Raw genomic sequence first — 20,407 nt, forward strand, 5'->3', positions numbered from 1 at the left:
AAAGCTTTTGGACTTTGTACCCCGATAGATGGTTCCCAGGTGACCTGGGGTGGTTACTGCAGGCAGATGGCCACCTCTGACAGGTGGGCGTGGCAGCCCTGCTTTGCGGCTCCATTGCACACTGCCCTGTGACCCATCACCCCTTTGTCCCGGTGATATTTTAAGTGTATTGTGAGTCAGTTCTTCCTGTCTCTAAAAAGGTGTTCTCCTAACCACACTTTCATAAAACAGCGTGGACACAATATATGAGTAAAAGAATGAGTGAATGAATGGATGAGTAAGTGTGGGCCCAACTAGACCATGTGACTCAGACTCCGTGAGGAGCCGGGCAACATCCCAGGAGCCAGTGCGCAGGCCACACTCCACCCTCGCTATCCTGTGTCCAATGGCTGGGATTGTGAGGTGAAAGAGAATGTGTGCCCCGCGGGGTCAGAGGCTAGCAGTGCTGAATTTGTCCTAAAGCGTGAAGGGACACGCATTGTAAATCGTAGAGATTGCTCAACCCTATACCAAAAGGGAAACAAAAAGTTCATTTAAAAAACTGCTCAAAAACTCACTGAGCTGAAAGGTGTCCTCGGTCCTCGGCTACAGGGCAGGTGCTTTCAGATCCAACTAAGGCAGTCCAGAGCCTCCCTTTGCTCCAGGCAGTGCTCCTAACGAGTCGGGCGTCAAGGGTCACCACTCGCGAAGAATTGAACTAGGCTAGCGCGGTGACAAGGGACCGAGAAGGAGCGGCCTGAAAGCCGCACAGGGTCAAAGGTGAGCTCCGCGCGGGGAGGGGGGGGGGAGATGGGACCACAGCATTGCCGGGGCTCCGCCCACAGGGGGCGGGGCTCCGTAGGAGAGGCGGAGCCCGTGCTCCTCCCAGAGGAGCAGGGCTGGTCACGTGGGAGAGGGAGGCGACGCAGGCGCCGAGGAGCGCAGGCGCGGGGGCCAACGCTCGGACGCCTGGGCGGGCCCCCGCCGGCTTCCAGGCGTCGGGCCTGGGAGCAGGTGGGCGGGGGAATGTGGTGCGAGCTGCACTCGCGCACGTGACATCCGCAGGGGCAGTCCCCGCCACGGCGCAGGTGAGGAAACTGAGGCAGGGCCGGGGAAGCGAGGCTCGGTCGGCGGCGCGCGGGTGGATCAGACACCGGCTGTATTAGGCCTGCCCCTCGGGCGGCCCCAGAGTCCGCGCGAAGCTCCCGCCGAGCCGGCCGAGCGCGGCCGCACCTGCCAGGCCGAGGCAGCCCCCACCCCCACCCGCTCCCGCGACGGATGCTGTTCCCGCCCGGCCCGGTTTCAGCGGTCAGCGGAAAAACCGCGTGTTGGAGGTCCGAAGACCTGGGGCCAGGACTGGCGCTGGTCTGACTGGCAGACTCCCCCACCCCATTCCCAGCCCCTGGCTTGGAGTAAGGCTGATGACACCGACCTGCCTGAATTGTTGGGACAGAGACCTGAAAAAAAGGACTCTGCCCTGGCGCTCTTGCCCCGCGGGGGGCGGACCTGGGGGCTGTCCGGGGGTAGGGGGCGGAACAGCTGCAGGTGAGCGACCCCGGCTCTGCCCTTGCCTTAGGGTGTGTGCTTTCATAGGGTCGTGTGTTTTATTGGGCCACGGTTTTCTTCGGAATCTCAGAGACACCTGCTCTCTCCTTCCCCTAAAGGTTACACACTCCTGACAGAGTTGGAAAGAGTCCAAAGTGTACATTTAAGATCCCTGTGCTGAAGTCTAGGAATGAAAAGACCAACAAGGCACCGATCTGACAGTCTCGAGATTGTTGCAGGGGTGGAGAGGTGAAGGAGATGGAGAAAAGATGGTTAAGGTCCAGCCTGACAAGGGCTCTGGGGAGGGACCACCCCCCCCGGGAGTCCAGAAGCTGGATTGGGGTTCAGACCCAGCGGACTCTGGGCCTTTTTTCCTTATGAATGATGTTCCTGCAGCTCAATTACCTAGACTTCAGTTTTGTTTATTTTAATCTATTTTCCTTTGAGCTTGGCAGATGATTTAAAAAAAAAAAGAAAAGAATCGCTTAGGATTTATTTTGAAAAGCATTGTCCAGGAGCCAGCTTGGATGCTAGTTTGCATGCTTCTGCTCCAGCCCAGTCCTGGAGCCCGAGAATGGGGATGTAGAGTGCAAACCCTGACTCCTTGGAACATACCCAGTCATCGGAAGCCCTCCATTTCATTCATGTACAAACAACATTTTTGGGGCGATGATTGACTAATCTAGAAATGAGTAAGAGTTATACATCATATGTACGTCACTCTTTGTAAGATAGCTTACAAAGCGCCATCTGGACATTTAATCTTTGGATTCTTACAACCCTGTAGAAGGTAATTCGGGAATCATTCCCGTTTTATTGTTGCGAAAACAATGCCTTGTTCGGGTTCTCCAACCTGTAGGAATTTGATTTAGATTTCAGTTCCTCTTGGTGTGGCTCTTCCCATATCCCCTGCCTGTTTAAGGGTATGTCCTTTCATTGAGATCTTATGCATTGTTCCCTAGGGGTACAGAAGACATTTCTGATGATTGCCTTATCAGCTTGTGTCCCTTAATTGGTTCTCAGAAAATTTGGTTAGGACTAGAATTCTGGATCTTGAAACTGCAAGCTGAGTTCTTGTCTCATTGTGAAATGTTGAGCTGAGACACTCCAGGTCTCGCTCTGCTGAGGCCTGTGTGGCAATAACTGTCCAGAGGCTGAGGGACCCAGCCTCATCTCTGATTTCAGTCGCCTCTGGCACAGGACAGTAACACATGGACAGTGCCTTTGCCTTCTCTGGTGCTGTTAGTGCAGACAGGCTGCAGGAGGGGCACAGCACTGTAGAGTGGGCAGTTAGGCCAAAGGGGCCTGAGACACACCAGGTTTCCCTCCAGACCTAGAACTTTGCCCCGGAGGCAGGTCTGTACTGACACAGCTGGGGGAGCACAGCTGGAGAAGTCCTTCAGTGTTTTGTGTTCTTCAAATGATCTGCCCTCAGACCCAAGTGAATCTGAGCCTTGCAAAGAAGAGAAAGATAATACCTTAAATTCTGCGGTACTTTATTGTGTAGATGTGTGTGTGTGTGTGTGTGTGTGTGTGTGTGTGTGTGTGTGTGTGTTCTTCCTGATAACTCTTTAAAAGTTCCCTTGTTTTTAGGAAAGAGATGCTGAGGGACAAGGTGACCTCTCAAAGAATGAAAACCCAGGATTTTTGTCCAAAAGCCCAGGGTCTTTTGTGGTATTGTCCTTGCCCTCCCAGCCACCCCTATATGACTTGATAGAGCTGGTGTCCTGAGCCCAGTTAGGAGGCCGTGCAAGCAAGGGGCAGAATGGCCACACGTTTGGGGGCACCTCTGTAGCTTCAGTCACTGATTAGAGGATTTGTCTTTGTCTCAAAGTTTCCCAGTAACTGATTTTATCCTCTTCTTCTGCTTTCAGCATCTATTCAGAACTTCCTGACTCTGGCACCTGTGAGGACGCCTGGGCCACAGCTGGGCAGACAGTCACCCCGAGGAGCCCAGCGGGAAGTTGGAGACTGAGGCAGGTAGGCAAGAGCTCACTGCAGGTGGCTAGGTCCGTGGTCCTTGATGACAAGGGTGGGTGGGAGCACATCCCCTACTGCTCATGGGGCCCTGCGGTACCCATGTCACCAGGCTGCTAAACTGGTATTTTCAAGCCTGTGCCTGTGTCATCCAGAATTGACAGGACCTTGTTACTGTGGGGAGGAGAGGTGCACAGTGGCCACTCGGCTGAGAATGAGCCGTGTGACCCTTACAGAAACATTTGGCTTTGGATTATAAGCTGCTTGCAAAGCACTGGGCCTGGGAAAGATAGGTATACTCTCTAGCCACAGATTTCCCGGGCCCTGTTCCGTTGCAGTTTGGCTTTCAGCCTTCTTCAGGCCAGCAAGCAGATTCAGGAACCTTACCGCTCCCCTGCCTTCCTGAACCCTGACCCCCCTCCCCACACTCCACTGTTCCAGCTTTGCAGGGGTGTCCAATGGAGGATAAATAATCATGGATTGGGAGTTGGAAGACCCAGACCCAGCACAGCCACTGACTAGCCCTCCCCCATGTGACCTCGGACTAGCTAGCCCCTTCTCTGGGCCTTAGTTTCCTCATTTGCTCAGTGAAGGAGGGGCTGAACCAGAGCTCTAAGGGAAGGAGAGGGGACGGGAGAGCAAAGAAGGAAGATGAAGCATCCTTTCCAGCCTCGTTCACTGAGGGCTGGAGGCAAAGAGACCCATGTGCACTCTTAGTTTCCTTTGTCTTCCTCAGCAGCCCTTTCTTCCTTCTGGCCTATCTCAGACCAGCTCATTCTGGGGAGGAAGGATTCCCTGGGTGGGGCTGGGCTGGGCAGGTGTACCCTCTCCATATAGAATATGTTGTCTCTACTTGTTTCAGGCATGAATTATCCCACCCAATGCTGATACTTTGTTTTATGAAGACTTTATCAGTTCCTGCCCAGAGGCGGCTCCTTGAACAGGCAGGAATTAGGCCTGGGGAAGCAGAGAGTGAGAATGTGCACGCCCAGCAGGAGAGCGGTAGCAGCAGGTGCCTCCATGGCTTTCTGGACATCAGAGCTCTGGAGTTGCAACTGTGCGGTTACTTTCACGTCTTCGGACATCCGAACTGGGGCAACCTCATAGATTTGCTAGTTCCTTCCTCTATCTGTACACAGAGTCTTTATAGCTTACGTCAGATCGCCTTGCCGTTGAGCGGCAGAACTATGACCCAACCTAAGATCACCTAAACCCCAGGCTTGAGTGTTTTATTTAAGGTCAAGCCAGCTCTGTCCAAAATTACTTTCTGGTACGGAGCTGAAATTGGGTGACTCCAAATCAGTTCCAACGTGGAGTTTAAAAAATAGCGTTCAGATAATTTCGTTAGACATTGAATACCTACTGATTACCAGGAATTGTGTTAAATGTCGGGGATGTGGGAGTGAATGAGACAACAGCCCTGCCCTCAGATTGCTCCAGCATATTGTGTAAACAGACATGCCAATAGCTAAAATACACTAAGTCCGTTTGCTTGTGCAGTGTGCAAAGGTCTGTATGTGTCTCCACGAGCATGCATGCTATATAGTCAGAGGTGAGGGAACAGTTGATTGTTGGGGCATTCAGGAAGACGCTTTGGGACAGAGTGTTATTTGTGCTGGGCCTTTACATAGTTGGCACGGGGCGGGGGAGGGTCATTCTGGGCAAAGGAAACAACACGAGCCACAGTTTGGAGGCCTAACAAGACATGTTATCGTTCTTGCACAGGGAGTGGTCAGCATGGTGGACCACAGCTAAGCTGTGAAGGGTCCCGTCAGCTGTGCCGAGGAGTTGTGAGAGCCCAGAAGCAAGGCAGGGATGCGAGCAGGTCAAGGTGTTTTACAGTCACTCTGGTTGCAGCATGGAGAGGAAGCGGTAGGGAACCTAGCTCAAGCCAAGCCTGTTCTGTGCTGTGGTTACTGAGGGAGGCCAGCACAGGGTAACAGGGTCCTGAGCACAGAGAGGCTGAGGAGAGGATGAGCGTCAGACACGTTGCACAGGCCAGATTAGATGCGGGTGACAAGGGAGAATGAGTGTGGCTCTCAGCTTCTGGCTTGAGCAGTCGGCTGGGTGCCTGTCATTCACTGAGCTAGGGAACTCCAGAAGAAAAACGGACTGTAGTGGATGTCAGTTTTGGACGTGGTATAACAGAGATGACCTACGGAACCCCCAAGTGCAAACTTTAAGTCGGGAACAGCAATAGGAACCTGGAAGTCAATACCAAGGGGTGGGGGTGAAGCGCTGGGAGTAGGTGAGGTCGCCCGGGAACAGGTGGGGGTGAGAGGAGTCACCTACGCAGAGGAACAAGAGGGGAAGTCTAGGAGGCCTAGAGGATAGATAACTAGTGAGGGGCCTCAGTGGTGCCGGCTGACCGCCTGGGTGTAGGGTGAAGAACGGGGCGAGTGGAAAAGGGGACGTCTCCCTTGGATTTCAGTTAGTGTGAGGCATGGGCCGTGTTGAGGGCTTCACCTCCTTAGTCTGCACCGGATAGCAGGGAGGGTCTGCTGGCACTTTGTAAATGTTACGGTCTGCATGACTGCAAGTGACTCAAAGTTTGTTCAGCTATTTGAAGGGCTGGGGGCCTTGGCAGCTCTCCATGATGTTTTCTGGAGATTGAGTATTAACAGCTGAAGGAGCCCCAGGGTTTCTGGGTGGCCTGGTCCTGCCTGTCGTGTGAGTGAGCGAGCTTGGGGCCATAGGCGGGACTCCAGAGCCCCGCCTCCGGCCCTCCCCTGCAGCCTGATTCCTGCCTGCTCCTGCTGGGTCAGCCTCTTTGTCGGCAGGCGCCTGGAGTGTGCAAGCTGCAGATGGTGAGTGCCCCGCTCCCAGGTTTGCACTACGGAGGCTGGGGAGAAGGGGCCATGGGCAGGGAGTGGCTTGTGGAGTCCTGGGCTGCAGGGAAGAAACACTCTAGAAGCTGAAATGGGGGAGCAGGGGATAGAGTTCTGATACAGACCCAAGATATGTGCAGACTCCAAAGTGAGCTGTTTTTGATAGACCCACATGATGGCACTGGAGTGCTTTAAGGAGCCTCAGCACCCACCTTGGCAAACCACCCCCCACCTCATTTTGGGATAAGGAAAATGGGGCCGAGGGAGGGATCGCCCCAGTTTGGCCTCAGGAGCCCAGCTGGGTCTTGTCCCCTGACCGCCGTGCTCTTTCCCTCACCAGAGCTGCTGCTCTGGGCTGCCACAGCTGTTGTTTGTCTGTGGGCTTATCACTCTTCACCTTCTTCTTTGGGAGAGGACTGGATGAGTTAAGTCCCGCAGTGGGAGAGGAGTACTGAAGCCGGGGCAGGTGGGGGCTGGGGCAGGTTGGGGCTGGCTTCTGTAAACAACCTTGCTATTACCTCTTAGGGAAACTGACCTTTCCCTTAATGGATGGGGGTAGGACGGGGAGGACAGAGAAGGGACATCTGTCATGTGGTAAATTTCCTTTAATGGTTTGGCTGCATTTGAGGACTGAAACAAAAAAGTCCATCTTTTTTAATGGTCTTTAAGACAAAGGGGATCCTGCCCCTTGACCCTCAGAAACCCACAAATGAATGTGTGGGGAGGCAGCGTACGCAGCTCGAGAGACCCAGCGGTCTGGGTCCAGGTCCCAGTACTGCTGCCTGCCGGCTCTGTGACACTGCAGAGTGTCCTGAGCTTCTCTGAATTCAGTGCTGTCAGCCATAAAACAGGGTAATGTCTGCATCATAAGACTGTTGAGTGAGTGGAATTAGGCCATGAGTGTCAAGTGACACTAAATAAAGGCTGGTTTACGGGCTTTCCCATCTCTCACACTGGCCTTGGAGGCCCATGTGAAAATGCTTTGTTCTGTTTGGAGAGTAAGGTCCCCCGCCCCCTCCCCTCTTTTTGTCGTGGGAATCGCTGCGGTTCAGGATTCCCAGTCAGTCTCGCTCAGCAGAGAGTTGGAGTGCTACCTGCTCCAAGACGTGCTGGGATGGGGATTGCTTTGTAGCTCAGGGGGCTTGGCCGAGGGGCTGGGCCTGCACATTCTCTAGGTGTTTCCAGGAGCCAATTTTCACCCCTTCCTCCAGCACAACCCCACCCCCACCCCCCACCCCCCCTCGCAGAAGAGCCTGCTGCCAGAGGCCCACTGGGGGCGGATGTTCGTGGAGAGGCCCGACTCCCCTCTGGAGTTACTGCTGCTCTCACATCTTAGTGCTGGAAGGCCTGAGAGTGAGGTCCATGCTCCTCAAAGGGACGGTTCTCTGCTCAGACTTCCTGGGTGGGGGCCTGAGGTGGGGGTGGGGTGGTAAACCATACTCCTGGGGGTTTTGAATCCCACATCTTGTATTCCAGCTCTTGAACTGGAGGTAGGGGGGTCGGGGGCCTTTGGTTCATGGAAGTTTGCCTTCTTGGTGTGCCTTGAGCACTGATAGCCACCGCTAGCCTGCCTGGTCTCTCCCAGGCTTAATCAGCCCAGACGGGGCCCAGCCCTTCCATCCTGCCCCCCCCCCCCCCCCCCCGCCCCGAGTCCTACGCCAGCTCCAAAGCCACTTCCTTCTGGGTGCTTCTCTGGCTTCCCAGATCGGATGGAGCTGGCTTTCATTCCCCATCGCTTCATGTTCACACCTTGCACAAGCTGCCTCACCTTGCCGCTTGAATTTCTGTTATCTGCGTGCTAGGCCTGTGTGTCCTCCCAAATTGCCATTTATCAAACAGGTCGGTGCTGAATAAATGTTTGGAAATAGATGTTGAGTCTCATTGAGTCCTGTTCCCTTGCAGTCGCAAGCAAACAGGCTGACTGGCTGTGGGTGGGAAGATGGAGCCCGTTGGCCTCTAAGAGCAGCAGGGGTGTGTTGGGGGGAGGTAGAGCTGAATGTAAGGATCCCTGGACTTCCTGCAGTGCACTGAAGTGTTTCAAGAGTTGAAGCGAGTCCCTTGTAGGGGGCATGTAAGCTGGTGGTTGTGAACTATTCAGAACTGGTATCAGATCTGTGATCAGAAACCATGCCATATGCTCCTGAATCATCCACATATGTCAGAAATCCAGGGATGTTTGGGATGCACGTAAAGGTGCAGAGATTGTTCCAGGCTCTGGGGAGTCTCCTGTTTACAGCAGGCAGGCGAGAGCTGTGGTTGTTCCGTGAATTCCCCCAATTGTTCTGCGAATTATAATCGAGTAATGTGTAACTTTGCTTCATAAAAGAATTGGAAGCCAGCCTGTGGAAGGTTCTTTCCTGCTTGGCCCAAGAACTTGGGTTTTCCATAAGTCGCTGTCGTCATCATTTGGTTCCGTTGAGTTCATCCGAGCGCACAATTATGGAGAGCCCGCTGTGTACCAAGCAGGCACCGTGCTGGGCATGGCATTTCAGACACAAGCTGAGGGACAGAGTCAAAGGTACATAGGTCCATATCTTGGGTGGAGCACATCGGAAGTGTCACAGAGGCGAGGTGAGGGGGACCGAGCATCTCTTGCGGGTGGCAGCCAGGGTAGGCAGAGCATCCAGGAAGCCTTCTTGAGGAGGCGTCCAAGTCCTGGGGGGTAGAACAGATGAGGGAGGACATTCCAGGCAGAGGCATGGACTTGTGCTCACCGGTGAGCCCCTCTGTCCCCCACAGTGAGCGGAGAGACCAGAGGGTGCAGCTCTCCCAAGCCAGCCTGCCCTTGTCACTGTTCTTTATTCCATGGCTTCCTGCCAACCAAGTGCAAAACCATGAATTCTTTGCTCTGAGACAGTGCTCCTCAAACTTTCGTGTGCATGTGAACACTGCCTGGTCTGATGAAAATGCGCTTGATGACTCCTTAGTTCTGAACTAAGGGGTGAGGTCTGCATTGCAGTGTGACGCCAGTGCTTCCAGCCAGGGGGCCACAGTGAGTGGTGAAGCGGGAAGAAACTCCTCTCTCTGGCCTCCTGTCCCTCGTGAGAGAGGTGCCTCAGCAGCCTCCCTCCCCCAGCACACACACCAGCCTCCCCTTCTTTTTCCCCTTCCAAATTCCTCTCTCGGAAATGCTCTTTTCATTTGGTCATTCCTCCTCGCCACCCTCCACCCCCATCCCCTGCCTGGAAGTTCCCTTTTGTTTTTTAACTCAAATCTGAACTTTTCACATTGGCCTAACACAAGCCTGGCCTACCCTGTCTTCCCAGTCATCACCACCAAATGACTCCCAACCCCACCTCATGGCAGTGGACCCCTCAGAGCCTGCCCCTGGGCGGTGGCATGTGGATTTCTGGGACTCTGCTCAGTCCTTTGGAGAAATCTCCTCCCCAGCCAAGCACTGTAGGGGAGACGCAAGTCTTTGGTTAGGTGGGCCGCACGCACACCACCGGTCTATACCCGGTGATCTTGGCACACATCATGGGGGCACTTTGGGAGGAAGGCCCCAGTATAAGACCCTGGGTTGGCAGGAGGACCATGAGAACACGTGTTTTAAGTAGTTGTCAGGAGAAGGGAGGCCAGCTGGGGTACCTGCTACCCAAGGGGTGGGCTGCTTCCAGGGGCTCCTGCACAGAAGCACAGGGCTCCCCAACCGGAGGAAGCCGTAGGGAGGCACCCGGGACTGAGCTGGGAACAAGGCTGGGTTCTACGGGACCCGAGTGGAACTCCCATTTCAGTCGCAGAGCCCCGTGCCCCACGCAGACATCTTTTGGCAGCCCCTCTGAAGCAGACGCCCGGCGCCATGCCCTTTCTTACACGACGCCCGCTCTCTCGGTCCACTCCCCTTCCTTCAGCAGACATCTGTGTAGCTCTGTTCACAGGGTGGAGAACGTCAGGCTGGACACTGGTGTTCAGTAGTGGCCCTCTCCGTTGAACTGTGTCGTTTCATAGCTGGTAGATATTCAGGGGATATTTACTTTGCTGCCGACTATGGTTTTATGTATTCTTTTTTGATTTCTGTTTTATTTTCACCGTGAGCCTGTTTTATCTGTTTAATGGAGGAAATATAAAGCTGTTTGCCGTTGAGAGAAATGCACTGAGATCGCCTGCCTACCAGGAGTGAGGCCCTGCTGGGCACTGTCTGGCTGGAGGAATAGTATGGTCTCTGTTTCTGAGGGAGTCACAAACCAAAGGGGGAGAAGGATAAGATAACAAAACAGTGTGATTGGTGTACTGAGTATTCTTTGATCAAGGCAGAGAAGGCTGCCCCTCCCCAGGGAGATAGGAGCCCAGATTCCCAGACTGTGAGGGAAAAGCAGGCACCGACACAGAGGGGAATGAGGAAGAAGGCTGCCGCCAGGGGACCCAGCACGGACACACCACACAGTCGGGAGGCTGCAGCCTTGGGCCTGGGAGAAGCAACAGCCAGAGAGGCATCTTAGAGGGCTGTCCTATCTCTGTTCTCGTGCCTGACCCACCAGCCAGCTCCCTGCGGCAGGGACCTCCATGTGTCCCTTGTATCTCCCAAGCTCTTGCTCCAGCAGGTGCCCCGCAGCCCTGGTCTGGTCCCGACTCTGACACGGCCGCACCCCTCTCCCTGCTTCAGGCCTCCTGGTTGGCTGCCCGAGGGAGGCTTGTCCGGAAAGCAGGTTCCAGCTGTCTCTCGACGTGAGAGCAGTAACATCTCCTTCCTCTCAATCTCCAGAAATGTCTTTCCTCCAGGATCCGAGCTTCTTCACCATGGGGATGTGGTCCATTGGCGCCGGGGCCCTGGGGGCGGCTGCCTTGGCACTGTTCCTGGCCAACACGGACGTGTTTCTGCCCAAGTCCCGGAGAGCGACTCTGGAGTATCTGGAGGACATAGACCTGAAAACGCTGGAGAAGGGTGAGCCCTGACCCCACTGGCCTCAGTACTTTTCCAAGGTGCTGGGATGCAGGCTTCCTCATTTTTTTCTCATAAAAGGGCCCTGGCTCTCTCTCACTTTTTTTGTTTGTTTGTTTTAATTGAAAAGGCACTATAACAACATTAGGAAAAATCTAAAGCATTCTAAAGCATTTTAAAATTTACCGATAATCCCATTGCCCCCACACAGTAATCATTTTTACTTTTGCACATCCCTTCCCCTGTGTACACAGTATGCCGTTGTGATCTTGTTGGACACGATATTTTACATTTTAGCTTTTTCTTACCAAGAGTGTTTTTCGCTTTCTCTTGTAGTCTCTTGGAGCTTCACAAAAAAAGGAGTTCCTGGGTCAAACACATTTGAAAAACACTGTGTATGCAGTTCCTTGTTCTGATGCTCAGCACAGGACTTGCTTATTGAAATGCGGCGTCTGGACTGTCACTGATACGGGCACGGTCAGCCCTCACCTGCGGTGCAGACGTACATGGAGGGGTGGGAAGTACATGGAGGGGTGGGAAGCACAAGGTCGCACCTTTAGAAGGGACCCACCCATCCCCCTCTCCTGGGGAAGCCCACGTGGAGTGCCCGGTGGACGGCTGAGAGCCATGGCTCCTCTGCCGCCTCACCGTGTGCTCGTGACACTGGATGGGGAGCCCAGCAGGATTTCGGTGATGCCGACGGTGTGGGTGCGGTTGGCCTGAGTTTGGTGAAATTTGGGTCTCACGGAGCGGGTGGTCTCCAGGTTGGCCCTTCACAGGGAGGCCATCGTCAACCCGCTCAGCAAGTGAGGAAGATAGTCGCGGGGGGGGATCGCCTCGGAGGAGGGCTGAGAAGCCCTGCAGAGGGACACCCGTTTGCTGCGTTCAACTCGAGGCTTCCCAGTCTCACTTGACTGCAGACCCACCCCGCTCCTTTTCCTCACATAACATCCCAGAGGCACGTGGTTCCCTCTGAGGTTTCTCGGAGCCCCTGCAACAGGGGCTCCTGCTTGCTGAGCCCTCACTAACGCTGTCAGCAGACACGACGGTGGGCACTTTTCTACCCACCTTCTGATGCCCCCTGCAGCCTCCATGTAGCCGCTAAGTGTCCACACTTATGAGGAGATGGGGTTTCGGGAGGAGCTGGTGCGTGCCTGAGGCCACACGGCCAGATGCAGGCCCTGTCTGACCACGGACCAGCCAGAGCTGCAGAACCATGCTGCCCTGGGGCGTTTCCTCGTTGGTCATTTTCTGCCCTGTCCTGTGAATAATACTGCAGTTAACATATTTAGGTCAAACGGTTTTTTCGTTAAAAAAAAAAAATGTTTTTTCTTGTAGAAATTTCTGTTGACTTAATCCCTTTGAATACTTTTTTTTTTTTTTTTTAAAGAGTTAGGGTTTTTTCGATCAAAGTGCAAGATTTCTTTCAGGTTTTGGTCATGTGTCTGTCCTAAAGGATCATGACAGCGTCTACCGATACCAGCAAAGGAATTTGTCAGTTTTCCAGAAATGTTCCTGTCTGGAATGTTCAAGTGTACAAACAGATTTTTACGAGGGAGGGCCCTTTTGGGGGTATAGTAGGACCCTTACACTGTATTAATTTTCCTCTGAAGGGTGAGTATTTCCTCCGTTTCCTGTTTGGTATTTCCAAGTCATCTGCTGGGCTGGTACCATTTATGAGCTGGCCTCCGGTTGGGGCCGGGCTGGGAGGAGATGGTGCTGAAGCGCCTTTTCTTCTCCTCAGAACCAAGGACTTTCAAAGCAAAGGAGCTCTGGGAAAAGAACGGAGCGGTGATTATGGCTGTACGCAGGCCAGGCTGCTTCCTCTGTCGAGAGGTGAGTACACGGAGGCCCTGTGCGGAGAAAAGCACCCTAGCCAGCGGGACCAGCACATTCCCAGACAGGACCAAGGGCCAGTACGCCCACTCTGACCTTCGATCAGCACTGTTATTTGCTCTAGGTATTTCTTTTGACTTATTCCCTGTTTGTGTTCATTTGAAAATTCACCATATCTTGGGGCTGGCAAACACACTTGAGTCTCTTTTGTCTCTCTCAAGCCTTTATGGACAATCTGGTCCGGGGCCATCTTCTCATTTAATCAGGGATGGGGACCGGGTCCAGTTGTGTGTTCCCAGTGCTCAGCACAGGACTTGCTTATTGAAATGCGGCGTCTGGACTATCACTGGTACGGGCACGGTCAGCCCTCACCTGCAGTGGGAAGCACAAGGTCGCACCTTTAGAAGGGACCCACCCATCCCCCTCTCCTGGGGAAGCCCACGTGGAGTGCCCGGTGGACGGCTGAGAGCCATGGCTCCTCTGCCACCTCCCCGTGTGCTCGTGACACTGGATGGGGAGCCCAGCAGGATTTCGGTGATGCCGACGGTGTGGGAGTTTGGTGAAATTTGGGTCTCACGGAGCAGGTGGTCTCCAGGTTGGCCCTTCACAGGGAGGCCATCGTCAACCCGCTCAGTAAGTGGGGAAGCTTGATGTGGGGAGGTAGGGCCCAGCTTTGTCACTTCACAGGTAGGTAAACCAAGGGCCAGAGTGCTTTGGTGACCTGTCCTGGTCACACAGTGATAGAAGACCCAGGTTCTGAGGCCGGCCCTGCCTGGGGGAGAACTGGGAATGAGACAGCATCACCTCTCACGTGGTGGCCGTGGCCCTGTCCACCTCGCCATCCTCCATCCAGTTGTTCTCCCCGAGCCTGAGGCTTTCCTTTCAGCCTTGCGATCTCTGTCCTGCTCGTGTGGCTGGGCTAACAGAATCTCCTCCCATTTGGGGCACTTCAGTGTGTCCTCCAGGTATCCCTGGAAAATACAGCTTGTTTCCCAGAGGAAGAAAGTGAGGGACAGAGGTTGTGACAAAGTCACGCTGCTGCGCGAGGCGTGTCCATTTCCTGTTGCTGCTGTAACAAATTATCACAGACATGGTGGCTTTAAACAACACAAATCTATTAGCTCACCGTTCTAGAGGTCAGAATTCTGAAATTGGTCTCCTTGGGCCAAAATGAAGGTGTCAGCAGGGCTGCATTCCTTCTGGAGGCTCTAGAGGAGAAGTCATTTCCTTTCCTTTTCCAGCTTCTAGTGGCCATCTACATTCCTTGGCTCCCGGCCCCTTCTTCCGTTTTATAGCCAGTGATGACTCAACCAGGTTTTCTCGCATTGCGACACCGTGACACTGACCTCTGCTTTCCTCTAACACGTTTTAAGGACTGGTTGGGGCCACCCAGAAAACACAAGATCGTCTCCTTTACGATCAGCTGGTTAGCAACCATCTGCTGCCCTAACCCCCCCGGCCATGTCACAAAACAGATTTACAGCTTCCTGAGATTAGGATGTGGACATCCTGAGAGGGTATCATTCCTCTTACCATGGGAAGTGAAACCCAAAGTCAGGGCTTTTGGTTCAAAATCTGTGACGCCTTCAGATACCAACATGGAGACCTGTTGTGACTTGATTTCCCAAAGCGAGTTAAACCCAAAAGATGCCAAGAGCCAGTGCCCTCCCTAGTTAGCACCTGCTTGCCTGTGCCCCGGTCTCCGCCTGGCAGAGCACTTTGTGGAAAACATGTGGTGGGTGGCAGCCTGGGTTCTTTTGAGTGGCCCAGAGCGGAGGTGTGGAAGGTGTGTGACTGAGTTTCCACATCCTGGCTCCATGCAGTGACATGCCGGAGTAAAGGGCCCAGGAAGAAGGAGTAAACCCTTGCGTCTCACACACAGGTGGTCTTTGACCACAGCAGACCTGTAGTCCTCTCTACTGTAGGGCAAGGTTTGCAGAAAATACTCACTGAAGCTCTTGATAAATCATGGTGAATTCTGCTTCATTAGCTATCTGTGTGTGTGTGTGTGTGTGTGTGTGTGTGTGTGTGTGTGTATGTGTGTTCTAGAAAACAAAAGATTAAAGGTAGTTGCCACCATACGGCACCGCATTTGTATTGGAGGCAAGTGGGCTGCTAGTTCTTGAATTCTGACACCAAATGGGAAGGATTTGTTGTTAACAGTGAAGATTTTCCATGATGCACGACGTGGTTTCCTTTCTTCATCCAGCATGTAATTCGTGAGAATCAGGATGTCTGTACTTACCAGTTCAGCTGTGTTCTCCCCACTATCTGCCTTCCCTGTCGGATCTTTCCACCTGGTTCCTAGTACCTTCCGCGTCTTCAGCCATGTGCTGGGCACGGAGGGCTACAAGAAACGGAAGCTGTAGTTTCTAACTATGAGACACAGTGAGGAACTTAAGTGACAGTGCCCAACTTGGTGGTATATACACAGACTCAGTTCTGAAGAAGTCCGCAAGCAGGAGAGATTGGGTACCCACAGAGAGCTGGGGCTCTAGTCCAGGCTCCACTAGCCAGGGAGAACTTTCAGTGCAGGGATGGCTTTCTGGGGGTGGTGATTGGAGCAGGAGAAAAAGGAAGGGTGTTGCAGTCGGGGGAGCCCGTTGAGCGACGGTACGGAGACAGCTGTTCCCCCGGACGGAGGGGAGTTTCTGTCAGGCCCCTGCGCTAGTTTGGTCTAGTGCAGGGGAGGGGCTGGGAGATGAGGTGGGGGACAAGCATTGCTGCTACAAGTGGAGGACAGTGTCTGGGTGCAATCTCTTAGCTATCGGCTGCTCCCCAGGCCATGGTTAGACGCCTGTAACAGGAGGCTTGCCTCTCCTTCCCACCGTGGAGAAAACCAGAAGCCTGGGCTGAGGAGGGGACCTAACACCCTACAACGGAGGCCTCGTGCCCAGCTGGGACAGGCTTACGCTGGGCTACACAGGCCGCAATTGTTTTGGGCATTGTTGCTTTTGTTCTTCTGCATCCAGTGCCAGCCACGCTCTGGGCCTGTAGGGAAGTGGGTGTCGGTTGGCTGCAGAGCCACCCGAATTTGTGCCCCTGACGTTCCCTGTCTTCTGCAGGAGGCTGCTGACCTGTCCTCCCTGAAGCCCAAGTTGGACGAGCTGGGAGTCCCCCTGTACGCAGTGGTGAAGGAGCAGATCAGGACTGAAGTGAAGGACTTCCAGCCTTACTTCAAAGGAGAAATCTTCCTGGACGAAAAGGTCCGTGTGCTGTGGGTCTGTGGACACGGACTGGTGGGGCTTGTGCTCAGGTGTGGGGAGTTCATCGGCCCAGGGTATGTCTGGCCTGGAGCTGGAGGCTGGCCTCCCTTCCGGCCACCCTAAACTCAGAGAGGCTCGCCCAGCCCTCTGGGCAGAGCATGATGGGACACTTGACGGGTGTCCTCTCGGGTGATACTTGAGCCCTTCCTGAATTGTGACCTGGGCATGGAAGCCTAGGAGATCGCCGCAGCCCTGCTGGGCTCTTGCACCGTGCAGGTGAGGGTCGGCACGAGCCCCTTAATTCACTGCAGCCGTGTTTCCCCCCTCTCTGCTCTCACCCATGCAGGATGTCGGACTGTTCCCACCCTATGGACCCAAGAGCCCTCCACATGTCTAGCAAGGGGTCAGAGTCAGAGCGGGCTCGAGTTTGTCGAGCGTGGGTCCACCCCACGGCTGGAAGCTGGCCCTGGCAGGGTTGTCTTTCCCTGGGCAGCCAGGCAGGAGCCGCGTGTGTGTTAGGGTCGGGGAGGGGACGTGAAGCAGCAGACTTTGCGCCTTTGAGAACGTCCTGTCGGGAAGCTTTTCTCCTGAGGGGCGGCAGGCATACGGGCTGCTCACAGGGGCTCTGTCTTTCTCGCTCTTGCAGAAAAAGTTCTACGGTCCCCAAAAGCGGAAGATGGTGTTCATGGGATTTGTCCGTCTGGGTGTCTGGTACAACTTCTTCCGGGCCTGGAACGGAGGCTTCTCTGGAAACCTGGAAGGCGAAGGCTTCATCCTTGGGGGAGTTTTTGTGGTGGGGCCAGGAAAGCAGGTAAATTCCTCGTGTTCACGTGTGGATCTGTGGGTGTCTGTGTCTGTGGGAACCAGACCCTGATGGGGGTGGTGACTTCCTGTACTTGGAATCTTGTGGTTTTCCGTCCAGAAAACCAGGGAGCATGGGAGGGGAGAGGGAGGGGAATTAGCATTTGTCACCCATCTGTTCTTGAGTCACCTCACCCTCGAATCTCCTCACTCATCACAGTGATTTCCTGAGATGGTCCGGAACTTTCGCAGGCAAGTAACTTGGCCTGAGAGGGGCGGGTGAGCCCCCGCAGGAGCACAGCTCATCAGCACTGCCAGGGCCTGCACCCGGCTTTTCTGATGTCAAGTTCTATCGTCTGCACTTGAACAGAAGCAGAGTTTTTATTCTGTCGAGAATGTATTCGCTTGCAGTTTTCCCAGGCCATCGGGGAGGGACAGTAGAGAAAAGTAAGAGAAGAGAAGGAATAGAAACCAGCCTAATTAGGGGGAGTAGCAAAATGTGGGAGGCGACAGCACTTTTCCCTGTGGGGTGCTGCCCCGGAGACGTAACGGGCTTCTCAGCCTCTAGAGACAGGCTGCTCTGGGCCCTGGCTCCGGGGATCCAGAGGCAGCACGGGGACCCTGTGCGCCCAGGAGGCAGGTGGTTGGGTGCTCCGCAGAGACTACGGGCAGCCTCGAGCTCTGGTGACCCCCTGTGCTGGGAGGCAGTGCCAGCAGGTGCCTGCCAGATGCAGAGCAGGGGTGGGGTGAGGTGAGTGCAGCTTCAGGGCCCCGACTGGTGGCCCGACCTCAAGTCCTGTCTGTGCCAACTTTGGGCATGACATTAACACTTGGCCTCATCTGTAAAAAGATGGCATTGTCTGCATTGGTGAATTTCACTACTAACGTTAATAATTGCGTACCCTTCAGGGCACCCGGGTGGCTCAGTTGGTTTAGCCTCCAGCTCTTGGTTTCGGCTCAGGTCATGATCTCACAGTTTGAGAGTTTGAGCCCCGCGTCAGGGTCTCCCCTGATGGTGTGGAGCCTGCTTGAGAGTCTCTCTCTCCCTCTTTGTCTCTCTGTGCCTCTCAAATAAATAAATAAAGAAAAATAAGAAATAATTTCTGGGCACCTGGGTGGCTCAGTCGAACTTCGACTTTGACTCAGGTCATGACCTCACAGTTGGTGAGTTTGAGCCGTGCATCGGGCTCTGAGCCTGAAGCCTGCTTCAGATTCTGTGTCTCCCTCTCTCTGTCCCTCTCCCAGTTGCACGTGCTCCCCCCCCCAATAAACATTCAAAAATGTTTCTTTAATAATTTATTACTTTTCTCAATATGGGAGGAATAAAAGCTAGTGGGAATAGAAATCCTTAATTTTTAAGCTTTACTTCTAATCTCTTTCTTTTAAACCTTGGTAACTGCTATTGCTTGTCTGTATTAGAATCTAGCATGGGTTGATGTATGATTTAACATGAACCTATTTGCTTCCTTTCTGGTAAATATATTAAAGTGTCTTAGTGATCACGGCTGCCAGCAAGTGCCTCCTAGTTCTGGGTCCTCGTGTACATGATCTCATATCTTCCTCACAAGCAATCTGGGATGTTAGGTATTTTTATTCCCATCTACACGTAAGGAAGTGAAATATGAATGATCTGAAATAACTCAGCCGAGAGCTACACAGCTGCTTAGTGGTACAATGGAAATGGAACTCGGGAACTCAGATACGTCCTGCTCCAGAGACCCCACTGGTCCCCTGCCCATAGCCTCTCTTCAGAGGTGGCTCCAAAGACCCCTTCCAGATGCCCTTGCACTCGGGCCACTTGCTGAGAGGCTCAGTCGCTCAGCTTCTTCCAGCTCTGGCGCTCTGGGATTCTTTCCTCCTCCTTGCCTCTACCTTCCCTCAGCCTCAGCCCTAGCAGGGCAGGGCTTAGGTCACCTGGAAGCCTTCTCTTGCCTGGCAGTGACTCATCTGGTGCTCACAGGCTCCCGAAGCCTGGCCGGCACATTCCCTGTGTTGCTAGGTGTGTTGTTTGACTTTGTTGGTGCTTCCCGAGGCCCTGCCTTCTTCCTTCCTGGTGGAAGGTGGCCTGGGCGGGCGGAGCTTCAGGACTTGCCTCCGTGTTTCTTTCTTCTTCCTTCTTTTTCTTTTTTGTTCAAGTAGGCTTCACGCCCAGCACGGAGCCCAATGCGGGGCTTGAACTCACGACCCTGAGATCAAGACCTGAGCTGAGATCAAGAGTCAGACACTTAACTGACTGAGCCACCCGGGCGCCCCTACCTCTGTGTTTCTTGAGGGCAGAGTTTTTGCGGTCCCACTGAGCCAGCAGCCACTCAGTGGGGATTTCCTTTGGAATAATAATCTTTAAAGCACACTTACTTTAAAGAAGTAATGTGTTTTCAACATAGCAAATTTGAAAACCCCACAGAAAGTGAGGAGAGCCGTTCTGTCAGCTCAGCCACCATGCACAACCCATTAGAACAGCACAGAGCTGAGCTGAGAGGCCTTTTATTCTGTTTAGTTTAGAAAATGGTGTCTTACTAAACAAGGTACTCTTTTTTTCATTTAATGGTGTATCATGAACATTTTCCACGTCATCACATATTCTTCCTCAGTATTTGTAGTGTCTGCATATACCGCTTTATTAAACATGTAAATAGAGCTTCCCGATCTGTTTCCCTGTGGTCACCACAGTGTGGTGGGACTTTCTGTTTTTTTAAAAAGTCTGTACCAGGGCTCCTGGGTGGCTCAGTCGGTTGAGCATCCGACTTCAGCCCGGGTCACCATCTCACGGTTTGTGAGTTTGAGCCTCACGTCGGGCTCTGTGCTGACAGCTCAGAGCCCGGAGCCTGCTTCAGATTCTGTGTCTCCCTCTCTCTCTGCCCCCTCCCCCTCATGCTCTGTCTCTTTCTCTCAAAAATAAATAAACGTTAAAAAAATTTTTTTAATAAAATAAAAAAGTGTGTATGAATAATGGTACAGCAAACATATTTGTTTGTTTATTTATTTATTGTTTTGGTTGAGTTCCCTGATGTCATGGGTCAAAGAACTTGTTAACAAGGATTCCTCGATAACTGATCTCAAACACGTGGTTTTATGTTTTTTACCACTTTAGGGTACCTTGGTATACTCTGTCTCAGAGCATTTTGCTTCACAGTATCAGGAGCGGCCTCTGGTTTCTTAGGAAAACTGAAAAGAGGGTCTGTCTCCCTTTTCAGATGCTCATTCAACCCCTGCCAAAGCCCGACCTCAGAGCTCCACCTCCACACCTTGAGGCTTTTTGTTTCTCTGGAAGCTCATCCTGTGGAAACTCTCTTTTCCCGGCATGTTCGTTTACTTCACTTCTATCTGTAGAGCCTTCCCTGGTCACCCCACTCTGT

At 53.4% G+C, this 20,407-nt stretch overlaps 1 protein-coding gene across 6 annotated transcripts in view; it reads left to right on the forward strand.

The window, feature by feature from the left end:
- PRXL2A (peroxiredoxin like 2A) overlaps positions 1 to 20,407 on the forward strand; it is a 38,239-nt gene that overhangs the window by 16,843 nt on the left and 989 nt on the right. Inside the window, exons 1-6 of one of the 6 annotated variants that reach the window (XM_027062430.2) lie at positions 942 to 1,067; positions 3,399 to 3,504; positions 11,032 to 11,211; positions 12,953 to 13,044; positions 16,110 to 16,250; positions 16,897 to 17,061. In XM_027062430.2, the coding sequence (XP_026918231.1) occupies positions 11,034 to 11,211; positions 12,953 to 13,044; positions 16,110 to 16,250; positions 16,897 to 17,061 (576 nt within the window). In that variant the 5' untranslated portion in view covers positions 942 to 1,067; positions 3,399 to 3,504; positions 11,032 to 11,033. Of the gene's footprint in view, positions 1 to 941; positions 1,068 to 3,398; positions 3,505 to 6,170; positions 6,309 to 11,031; positions 11,212 to 12,952; positions 13,045 to 16,109; positions 16,251 to 16,896; positions 17,062 to 20,407 lie in introns of those variants that run through there. The other 5 variants (XM_027062431.2, XM_053206902.1, XM_053206903.1 and 2 more) reach the window with 5 other exon arrangements.

Source organism: Acinonyx jubatus, chromosome D2 (assembly GCF_027475565.1).
Source record: "Acinonyx jubatus isolate Ajub_Pintada_27869175 chromosome D2, VMU_Ajub_asm_v1.0, whole genome shotgun sequence".
Lineage (NCBI taxonomy): Eukaryota > Metazoa > Chordata > Mammalia > Carnivora > Felidae > Acinonyx > Acinonyx jubatus.